General features: G+C 34.8%; 1 protein-coding gene across 1 annotated transcript in view; it reads right to left on the reverse strand.

The window, feature by feature from the left end:
• The window catches only part of LOC115214406 (dipeptidase 1), a 159,152-nt gene that overhangs the window by 96,390 nt on the left and 49,882 nt on the right, over window positions 1–12,880 (reverse strand). Inside the window, exon 3 of the mRNA XM_029783605.2 lies at window positions 329–461. Coding sequence (XP_029639465.1) covers window positions 329–461 — 133 coding nt within the window. The remainder of the gene's footprint in view (window positions 1–328; window positions 462–12,880) is intronic.

Consider the following 12,880-nt stretch of genomic DNA (forward strand, 5'->3'; position numbering starts at 1 on the left):
ATATATATATATATATATATATATAAGCTTCTTTTGATTACATACAGTTACATACAGGGGAAGCTTTTGTTAACAGAGTTACAAAGTTATGAACGGCAATATATTACAAGTAATGATATTCGTGATCTCGCTGGAAAGAGGAAGTAAAGTTGATCTCTAGGAGGCTTAAACTCAGAATTTACATCGGTGAAATTGAATACAATATTCTTCGGTGAGTTGTTAAATTGTCTTACTTCGTTTTCGTTTAGGTACTTTTTTTTATTTATCTCATACAAATATGAATCAATTTTTTCTATAAATACCAATTGTTAGGGATTTTCATACTAACCTTGAGATGTAGTGACGAATTCAAATATTTCAGGATATTTTGCAACTAAATTCCTGATTATGTCAACTTGTTCCAAAGATTTAGTAACAGCATCTTTGAACTGAGTATCGCAGGGGACGTAAGCAGCCCAAAACTGTGACAAAAAGAAAGATATAAATGAAACACATGGTGTCAAAGTGGATTTATAAACACCCCACCAAGCTTATTGGAAAACTTAGAACTGGTGTGTTGCACTGGCATTATATATATATATTTATATGCTGTGTGTGTATATATATATATATATATATATATGTTGTGTGTGTGGTGTTTGTGTGTGTGTGTGTGTGTGTGTTGTGTTGTGTGTGTGGTGTGTGTTGTGTTGTGTGTATGTATGTATGTATGTAAGTTTGTATGTATGCATGTATCTTGTAAATATAATATGTGACAATTATTCGGTAGCCCTGATAAAACTCCGAGTTTTGGACGACGGGGCGGAAATCTACGCCCCCATCTCTTCAGTTATCCGTCATCGGGGTTATTTCCGATGGCCGGATAACTGAAGAGATAGCGGCGTGGATTTCCGCCCCGACATCCGAAACTCGGAGTTTTATCATGGCTACCGAATAATAGTCACATATTACATTCACAGATAAATTCCTCTATTTACATAATATCGAGGTCTCTTTCATTCTTTTGTTGTCTTACCATTTCTATCAATATATATAATATATATATATATATATATATATATATATATATATATAAGTTGTCGCAGATATAGGCATCTACAGCTTATACCCGAATAACAAAATTAGTGAATTGGAGCAGAAAGTATATATGTTAGTCGTTGAAAATTCGTGTGCTTTCAAAAGTATGCGTATCCATAAATATTAGCATTTCCATTGGAGTTTGTCATCAAAGAAGAAATTATTTTTCATACTGATAAAACCACCATTATCTTGTCAATTCTGGTAGCAATACTTGCATAATAAACTTCCTTCAAAAATATTAGTATAAAGGGTGAGAAATATCAAAATACTTGATTATTTCTTATGGAAAATATATTTATGGAATTATTGTTTATTTCTTTATTTTCTTGATTGTTTACTAATGCAATGCAAAATAGAAACACGCTACAAATTGCTTTGATAAGGTGTCAGATTACTGGCAAAATCCTAAGGTTCAGAACGATGTAGCATTTTTTATGTAATATCTTGACAGCCTACTCTAAAATTGATTGAGTAATAAGTTGTTCTTTAATCATATAAACATTACATATGTAAACAATGAGAGTATTATGTAACTGGTGTCGTGTCTGTTATATTTATGTTACTCTTTTGAAGAAGACTGGATTAAGGGCCAAAATATTAGTTGCATGATCATTATGAAATAATATCAATTTCTTATTCATATAGCCAAAGTTGGTTGTGATGTTCTGCGCTGTTATTCCTCATACTGTAGTATTAATAACGTAAGTGAAGTGTAATGTCGTCAACTGATGATAGTGGAAGCCATTTTATATGTTGCTAATCCATTTGGAAAAAGTAAGAACGTCACAATAACATAGTTTTATTTTCGTATACAGTTAAGTTAAGGCTGGCAGTTTGTTATGCATACGATTAGCGAACTTACGATATCAAGAACTAATGTTATCAATTTTATCAAATAGCTTGGTAACAAAGAATCAAATGAGTATTCTAAATAATAAAATGAGAAACACCAAGACTAGAAAACAATAAAACACAGTAAACTAAAGAGTTATGCACCTCAGTTCATCACGTTGGAAAATAGTATTTCACCGAGGCCTTAAGCCATATTTTTCTATTGGTATGTAGTCGGTTCATTTGAATAATTTCTTATTTTATTGACTTTGAGATCCTTTTGACTTGAATTGACAGAAATCTAGGACTGACTCCACTTATACCTGGTGCTTATCTTGCTCACTCTTAAGGAGAAAAAGTAAGACTGATCCAAGTTCAGTATGTATTTATACATACTGAAGTAATGTTTAGGTATAAAACCAGATATTTCCAGGAGATTAATCATTCGCATTGGCCGTTACTTGATAGTACTTTATTCTATTGAACCCGATTGGCTTGAAGGCAATGTTGACCTAGGCACGATTTAATCTTGTAAGAACTAGAACAAATACCGCAAAGCATTTTCGCGACTGTCTAACGACTCTGCCAACCCCCCTCCCTGTACGAGATGAAATAATGTAATTCATTTAATCTGGCATTCTATGACTTCTGATATTTAATACTTTTGTATTTTGGAACATAATAGGCAATAAATATAATGAAACTTAAATTGTTATAAAAAGCCGTTCTAATGGGCTTTTTTCAGTTTCGCTCTAGTTCAACTCTAACCGAGTATGACTGTGATAAAAAATATTCAAGTTGTGACCATGCAGTCATTTTAGGGATATGACTAATATTACGTTATCCCATGTGTGCTTTATTAAAGAAGGTAGGATGTGATTTGTGTAAGGTATGACTTATAGAATTTGATAGGTTGTAACACTACTTAAGTGAAGAGGCTTCCTCACAAGACTTGAGTGCCTGATATGATTTTCTATACGAGAAATCAATATGTTGCATAATATCCTATCGATATTGCTAATCGTCAATTACTGGCCATGAATCTTTGTGAGTTTCTCTGAGATAAATCCAATTGCGATTTTCCGGAAAGTAAATTAAAAAGGAAAAGAAATTTCTCGAGAATAGCTATATTCAGATGTTTAAAAGAATTGGTGTAGGTTATGTTTTCTACTAGTTAATAAGACATGTTAGTTAAATTTTCACAATCTTTCACACGTTCATTATTCAGAAATAAATTATTGGTTTTATTTGAATTAGAAACTTTGTCCCTGTCAGTTTATGGTCAATAAATTATACTGGTATAATAGGCTACGATGCAATGGACTTGAAGGGGTTTTTTCATCACTTTACTGTAATCATGCGATTAATTTTGATCGCCATTGATTGGCTTCTCTGGCGAATGGAACAACTATAGAGTGCTCTGTTAATACTTAGCTGTTCATGCATATTGTTATATTTTACAACGTTGATGTTGTTTAGCACCTCTAGTCAACTTTGGTCAACCGGATTATGATGAGAGGGCTCCAGCTGTGAATATCCCATCCACTTCTCTCTATTCAAGAATACTTTATCCACTACGTTCTTTTTTTTCCTGGGGAGGAAAGATGTGATAGGAAAAATATTTGACTGCACTTCTTAAAGTTTCTCTTCTTAAAAGTGAACCAAATCTACAAGCATTTCTTCATTATGCTTCAATGGCATCTATTTTTCTTTTAAATTCATTTGTAGTGTTACTATGTTTTTAGACTATTAACCTTTAATTAGAAATTTCATCATTCCATTTCACAATTGGAGAATTCCATTAATTTGATTATAGACCAGCGAATTCAATTTTTCTTCATTGAATCAATCATTATTCGAAAGGCACTCAACCGTCTAAGAAGGGGCTATTTTCATAATGTAATCGAGGGTACACTATTCCTGTAAATATGAACAAATGATTGGCTATGTTGCCTCTTTGTCCAACATATAGGACATGTATTTTACTTTCTACGCTTCAGTACTGAAATTCAGCATAATAAAAGCGCGTTTATTTACAAATAAACACGCTTATTTACAAATAACTACCATAATGAGGATCTTGCCTCATTATGGTAGTTATTATATATCATATTTGTTTAAGGGTAAGTCAGTCCTGATTAAGAACTACGACCAACGTTGTCTCAGCTAGTGACATTCCTGTTGTTTTTGAATTTTTCTTTTTTTTTTTTTTGCATCATCCGTCTTGTCTAGAATATCGATCTACTGGAAGCTATCCAGAAACAAATGCCTCCGTTCGTCACCATATCTTGAACGTCTTACTTATCTGATCATTGACGCTCTAAGATTTCAATGTCTAGCAACAACCTCGCTAGAAGTTCGTCATCTTCCCAAATACAACTTTGGGTGTAGGAGTGATGGTGTGTGGTGTGTGTACTAAGTTTAAAAAAGTGTGTGGCTGCTCGTATAGCGGTATGTGTGATGACGCTATTGAAGGTGTGTGTGGGTGTGTAGATAATGGTGTATGGTGGGGGTGCTGAGAAGTGGTCAGCGCTAGTGTGTGTGGAGCGGAAAGTGTGTGTGTGTGTGTGTGTGTGTAAATGTGTGTGAAGTGAATGATGATTTCAACAGTGAATATGGGTGTGTATAGTGATGCGTGTGTGGTGAAGATAGGGAGGTGGGTGGTATACAGGTGTGTATGTGGACAGTTGCAGTTAACTGTGGAAGGTGAGTGAGAATCCATGTGGTGAAGCCCGTCATATGTATGTGTGTGTGTGTGCGTGGTGTGTGTGTGTGCAGGTGCCGGGTTTCTCCATCGTTTTCAGTGAAATTCACTCACAATGCATTGGTCGACTCTGGGCTGTAGTAAAAGATACTTGCCCAAGGTGCCGCTACTAAAGGGAACTCTTTAACCACATAGGCATGCCTGCGCGTATGACTAAACAATGCATTTTTAAAAAGGAAGACAGTACCCAGCCCATATATTGTGCGAGGTGTGTGTGTGTGTGCGAGGTTTGTGTGTGTGCGAGGTGTGTGTGTGCGAGGTGTGTGTGCGTGTGTTTCAGCATAAATTATACAAAGCTTCGAGAATCAGATTTGATGATGTATCTATAGTTGTAACAAAGTACAGACAAGAGCAAGTGGAGTTATTGTGGACGATCAACAGTTTCCCATGAATGCAAGTATTCCTTCAACCGCTTTGTTAGATGCTGGCAGAATTGCTTTGTTAGATACTAAGCAGAATTGCATAGTTTCTCATATAATACATATCTCAAAAAGCTTTCAAATTTTATTTTATTTTCTACTCTAGGAACAAAGCCCGAAATTTTGGGGGAAAGAACCAGTCGATTAGATCGCCCCCAGTACGCAACTAGTACTTAATTTATCGACCTCGGCGGAATTTGAACTCAGAACATAAAGACAGAGGAAATATCGCTAAACATTTCGCCCAGCCTATTAACGTTTTTTATTTCTTTATTACCCACAAGGGGCTAAACATAGAGGGGACAAACAAGTACAGACAAAGAAATTAAGTCGATTAAATTGACCCCAGTGTGTAACTGGTACTTAGTTAATTGACTCCGAAAGGATGAAAGGCAAAGTCGACATCGGTGGAATTTAACTCAGAACGTAAAGACCGACGAAATACCTATTTTGTTTTCTACCCACAAGATTAAGTCGATTACATCGACCCCAGTGCGTAACTGGTACTTTGTTAATCGACCCCGAAAGGATGAAAGGCAAAGTCAACCTCGGCGGAATTTGAACTCAGAACATAAAGACAGACGAAATACCTATTTCTTTTTCTACCCACAAGATTAAGTCGATAACATCGACCCCAGAGCGTAACTGGTACTTGATTTATCGACCCCGAAAGGATGAAAGGCAAAGTCGACCTCGGCAGAATTTGAGCTCAGAACGTAACGGCAGACAAAATACGGCTACGCATTTCGCCCGGCGTGCTAACGGTTCTGCCAGCTTTTATCTTTATATTAATCACTATGTTAATATCCCGTTAGATTTTCTTAAAATCCACAAAAACACTTTAGTGCATCATACGCATTCAACAAACACTTAAACTTATTTACTATCCACATAATTTCAAAAATTCAATGGAAATTTTTTACTTAATCCTCTTTTGTTTACCATCCTATTACTAGCCTACGCTTGTATTTCTTAGAATACAAATTTAACAGTACTCCTTGAGGTCGATATAGATGAGGGGCGAAGACTGAATTTATAACCAAGCGAATTCAGTGTTTCTACATGCTTTCGAATAAATGAAGCTATCACTTTTACAGATAAAAAAAAAAGACACACTGCTGAAAGTTTAGTTTTATAAGTAGCCAAAATAGCCGAGAACACTGTACTTCAAATCAAACAATTTCAATGGCAAACCAAAAGTACCAAAATTATCACACTCTCTTTAATAAAAAAAATATATGGGACAATCGATGTTTCCGAGGGAGGCTAAGTTATTTTCTTACTTATTCAGATTATTGTTGTTTTGTTGTATGTTTCTCGTAAGTCAAACACGTTGTTTTCAGTTTCCGCCCTACTTTTATTTAGCTATAGAGAGCAAAATACCTGCAGCTGTCGATGTGAAATATATAAGAATGTATGTAACAAAATCAACCCACTGCATTTACTTTCTATCTTTTGTTCTCTCTTTCTATCTCTCTCCATCTATCTATCACACACTCACGCGCACACTCTTTGCCTTCTTTGTATCTTCTCTACTTACTCACTCTCCTTCACTTGCTTTTTCTCTCTGTCTTTATGAATTACAAATTTGTAATTCATAAAGACAGAGAGAAAAAGCAAGTGAAGGAGAGTGAGTAAGTAGAAATTTCGACATGGTGATCTCATATGAAGATAAACAGCACATGACCTTGCAGGTGGAGGCCAGTTAGAATTTTCTTCTAGTTGAATAAACCATCCCGCTCAAAAGGTCCCTGAATAAGGGTTGTTTAGGATGTTAAACAAAACACCCATGTTTCCAGAGATTAATTATTCAAACCCCAAATCTGCTCAAAACCACAGATTTGCTTGTCAGTTGTTTGACCTGAACCAGTTGAGCATGTCCTTAGTGGTTGACGATATATGCATCTCTGATCACGAGCAGTATTATTATTATTATTACTATTATTATTATTATTATTACTATTATTATTACTATTATTATTACTATTATTATTATTATTATTATTAATAGTAGTAGTAGTAGTAGTAGTAGTAGTAGTAGTAGTAGTAGTAGTAGTAGTAGTAGTAAGGCAGCGCGCTGGCAGAATCATTAGCACGCTGGACGAAATATTTGTCCGTCGCTATGTTCTGAGTTCAATTTCCGCCGAGGTCGACTTTGCCTTTCATCTTTCTGTGGTCGATGAATTAAGTACCAGTGAAAGCTGGTGTCGATATAATCGACACATCCCCTCCTCCAAAATGGCTGCCCTTGAGGCAAAATTTGAGACCATTATTATTATCATCATCATCATCACCATCATCATCACTAAGGCAGCGAGCTGGCAGAATCGTTAGTACGCCGGGCGAAATGCTTAGTGGTATTTCATCAGTCACTACGTTCTCAGTTCAAATTCCGCGGAAGTCGACTTTCCCTGTCATCCTTTCGGGTCAATAAGTTAAGTACCAGTGAAATACTGGGGTCGATGTCATCGACTAGTCCCCTACCACAAATTTCAGGCCTTGTGCTTTTAGTAGATAGGATATTATATTATATTTATATTAGTATCACTTTTGTTCTTGACTAGTGATTCATCTTCAGTATTGAAACTGTTTGATGCTTCTGCTAGTCTTAAAGATAATCAATCTTTCAACCAAACCTCTTTCTAACATAAAAATTGACATCCTCGCAAAAGGGCTCAAATTTACACCAACTCCACGCAGAGCAAACCTAAATGAACTCAAGGATAATATAACAGAATTTTGCAGAAAATTAAGACTAGCAGAAGCATCAAACAGTTTCAATACTGAAGATGAGTCACTAGTCAAGAACAAAAGTGAACACATCCCACACAGAGGAAGAAATAAGATCTTGACGAATTCTGTAACCACATTGAGAACTTCCCCTACCATACTATACATAAACAGAAAGCTAACCCAAATTTTAACACTACACAATGGAAAGAACTGGTAGAACTCCAAAATGATGAAGATATAACCATTAAGGAAGCGGACAAGGGAAATGCAGTTGTAATAATGGATACATCATACTACAGAAATCTTGTAATTTCCTTGCTTGATGAAGACCTACATTATGAAAAATTACCAACTACACCCCACAAAAAATAATGAAAACTCTATCTTCACTAATTAAAACCCATGAAAAGGAACTGACAACCAAAGAGATTGATTTCCTAACAAACTTTAAATGCAAACCTAGCCTTTTCTATGGTCTGCCAAAAATTCATAAAAGTCAAATTATAAATGAAACCATTAAAAAATCACCAAAGACATACATACACACACCTAATCCGGGGGACCTAAAACTACGACCCATTGTAGCTGGCCCAACCTGTGAAACACACAGACTAAGTCTACTTATGGACATCCTCTTGAAACCCTTCCTTAAACATATCGATAGCCATATCAGAGATGACTTAGATATGTTAAACCACCTCCCAAAAAAAACCAAGGAAGAAACAATCCTGGTTTCATTTGATGTAGTCAACTTGTATACCAGTATTCCTCATAATTATGGACTGGAGGCAATACAATTCTGGTTAGACCATTTCCGGAAGAAATACCAAAAAGGATCAGTAAGGAATTCATTACTAAATCAATTGAATTCATCCTACACAATAACCACTTCATGTTTGACAATACATTTTACCGTCAAAAATCCGGAATTGCTATGGGTACAAGGGCAGCACCAGTCATTGCGAACTTAACAATGGGATACATGGAAATAATCATTTACCAGGAATCTCTATCAATCTTTGGAAACTCCCTCTCTCAATACATAAAAGAGAATTGGAAACGATTCCTAGACGATTGTTTCATTCTCTGGAATGAAAACATAGATAAACTCCTAAAATTTAAAAACCTATTGAACAGCATAAACCCAAATATACAGTTCACAATGGAATACAACCAAAAGGAGCTCCCGTTCTTGGATATACTAATTAAAAAAATTAACCTTAAAATAGAAACAGACATTTTTACAAAGCCACAGACGCCAAACAATACCTTCTTTTTAATTCATGCCACCCAAGACACACTAAAACAAACATCCCCTTCAACCTTGCAAGAAGGATATGCACAATAGTGTCAGAACAAAATACCAGGAACTTTAGACTGCAAGAACTCAAAAACACCCTAATTGACAGACATTACCCAGCTCAACTCATAGAGGATGGGATCAGACGTGCAACAGAAATCAACATAGAAACTTTAAGAAAAGTTCAACACAACAACACACCTTCCCCGAAAATACTACCTTACATATCTACATACAACCCCAGAAACAAAGAAGCCTTCACCATCATCACCCAGAATTTACCAATACTTCATAAAAACCCAAAATTAAAGGAAATTCTAAACATACACCAAATCATTAAAAGCTACAAACAGCCTAAATCACTTAAAAAGATTCTCACAAAGGCAAAATTGTCTTCTAAAATTACGGATGCAAAAGTAAAAAAATGTGGTAGATCGAACTGTGCAACATGTCCTAACCTATTGGAAGGATCAGAATTCTTCTTTAAAGAGGGACAGAAATTTAAGATCAAATCTAACTTTACTTGTGCCTCTGAAAACATAATTTATGTTATTAAATGCTCGGGCTGCCACCAAGACTACGTGGGTTCCACGGGACTATCACTCAGGCGCAGATGCACACTGCATCGACAACAGATTGCATTCCCAGAATATAGAATGATACCTTTTAGTGAGCACATTGAGAAATGCGCAAAGCAACTACTGCCACAATTTTTAATCTTCCCATTTTACCAATGTGCTTTCGGATCATCAACACAATTGAGACTGAACAAGGAAACATTCTTCATTGAAAAGTACAAACCCAGACTCAACCATCCGAACATACTGACACAGAGAAATTAACAAGGAAAAGGGAAAAAAAAATTTTAAGCGATTATCTCCCCTACACCGGAAAAAATCACTCACTACCTCCCCTTATTTAGAAATCTCCTGGAAATAAAAACAACGATAATTCCATGCAATATAAACATAACGTCACAAGAAATTTGAAAAGCTACACGCGAAACCGGTAATTTCTTTAAAATTTTTAAATTATGTCATTTTAAGGAAAGGAAAAAAAATTTTTCCAATATTCTCCAGACATTTTGACACAAATATATATATTTTTTAACATTTAAGCCTTCTGTCGTTTTTTCACACTTTACTATTTTCTTATATATATATATATATAATATATATATATATATATATATATATATATATATATATATATCTATAAATAAATAGTCCATGCAAACACACGCACTTTATGTATATATATACACATACATATTTACATGCGCATATACATACCTACACATGTATATCTGCGTATTTACATTTATGTATACACACATGTATATATATATATGTACATACGTATATATATATAATATATACTTATAAGCATAGATATGTTATTTCCTTTGTATATTAATGATTATAGATATCTACCTAACCATTGTACTAAACTACCACTTAGTGTAAGTTTTATATCTCCAGCTGTCTTATCTATTGTTAGTAGCTATTTTTATCAGATTGTTTTACTTCTACAACCCATTTCTGACTTTTGTTTGCATTATCGATGACACAGTCCCTAACTTCAATCCACCATCTTAATTCCTAACATACAAATGTATTTACTGTGTCTACCTGCTTTTCTTTCTCTCTCTCTCTCTCTCTCTCTCTCTCTCTCTCTCTCTCTCTCTCTCTCTCTCTCTCTCTCTCTCTCTCTCTCTCTCTCTCACCTTCACCACTTCTCGTCATTTTCTTTCAACATTTTATTAAGTCTCTTATCCTCGTCTCTGTCAAGAATTTTTTATCAATTATCGGTCTTCAGTATATTCTATATATGAAACATAATTTAATATATATATATATATATATATATATATATATATATATAGGCCTGCTCACTTAGCCAACGAGGTGGCGTCATTTGAAGGCTAAAACAATGCGAAGCGCATTGTGACCAGCCGTCATCTTACGGATATCAACTTGTGAAATAGATATATTCATCCGCCATACCTCATGACATTTTATGTCCTATACATTCCTCGTGAAATTATTTCATTGATTGGATCTTCAGTATTTCGGGTGCATAGAACTCTACATTACACTTTTCCGTATTTTATTTCTATTTAGTATGTAGCCTGGTACACCAGACGAGCTTTTTGTGGATGCCACAAGGTTCAATACATTCATATATTGCACATTAAATTTACATTGATAGACAGATATAACCATCTATATATATATATATATATATATATACGAGCAAAACGCCCCCCGTCCAATGGACGATGCTGAGTTGTCAAACATTTAATCCAAATTGCATTCTCACCTGGAATCGATTTTTGTAATTTCTTCAAGACTTATACACGCCCTGATATCGTCGATATCTACATATCAAATTTGAGCGCAATCGGATGGAGGATGCCCGAGATCCTAGAAGACACACACACACAGACAGAACAGATTCTATATAATATATATATATATATATATATATTATATATATATATATATATACACTCACATATATATATGCACATATATACATACACGCTTCTAGTCATACATTTAGGAGAGAGTGACTATCAGAATATATATATAGTCATAAAAAAGTATACAAGAATGACATTAGTATAAACATATTGGCAACTTGGCTTTCCTTACACTTTGGTTATCATTTAGTGAGAATTTGCACTAGTGTAACCGAATGGACGGATATTCTTCGTATATAGTAAGTACTGTGAATTAACTAAAATATAAGGCATTGAGTTTCGGCTTATTTTTGTTAATAAAATGCATTTCCTTTATTGTTTCGTTGTTGTTCCGTCACTAGGTCACTGCACTGGTAGAAAACGGAAAAAGAATAGTTGGATAACACCTGTCACCCACGATTTTATATATATATATGTTTACTCAGGAGTATTTTCCATGCTTCCCTGATCTGTTGCAGATGTACGGTCATACTCATTTGTTTGATGTAGTGCTCTCGGTAATCTTTACATATAGATTTGGTCGTCTGAATTCCAGAGGTTGTTTCCAATTTTAAAGGTAGGTATTCTTTTGATGTGAAATCCGGGACCTTCCAATATGTAGCTACATACTCCACAGTTTGGCCAGTTGCGTTTACTTACTTCAGGGTCTGTTGTTTGAATATGTAGCATTGCTTTGGTCAATATCTTTTTTACTGATTTTGCTTGCGTCTTGCTTTTTTTATAATGAGATACTTTTCCAAGATTTCTTCATTTTTCGATCATGTAGAAATATTTGTAGGTTTAGATATATGTTCGTAAAAAAAATTGGTGTTTCTTGATTTCACAGGTGAAATATGTGGGATAGTATTTTTTGCTTTCTTGGGATTTGTTGTTCCAGGTTCTGGAAGATCACTTTGTTCGGATTTCTGAATAGCAAATTCAACCAGTTTTATGGGTTTTATCAGTTTTATAAGTATTTTTTTAAAATTTCCTTTAATCTATGGCGTCTTGTTTCAAAGTTTGATACAGTTGTGCATTTTCGTTTCGCTAGACTGAATGGATGTTGTTTCGTATAAGCTTTGGGTAACGATGTGAAGAGGAGATATTGTCGTGTGTCGGTGGATTTAAAGTAAATGTCGGTTTCCAGTAGTGAATTTCTTCAGGTTATTAGAATGTGTAAGAAGAGAAGTTTATGGTTGCTGAATTCCATTGTGAATTGAATCTGAGGATTTATGGTGTTCATAAGATTTTGGAATTGCTTCAGTTTGTCATATTTTCTTTCTATTTCG

Source organism: Octopus sinensis, linkage group LG1 (genome assembly GCF_006345805.1).
Source record: "Octopus sinensis linkage group LG1, ASM634580v1, whole genome shotgun sequence".
NCBI lineage: Eukaryota > Metazoa > Mollusca > Cephalopoda > Octopoda > Octopodidae > Octopus > Octopus sinensis.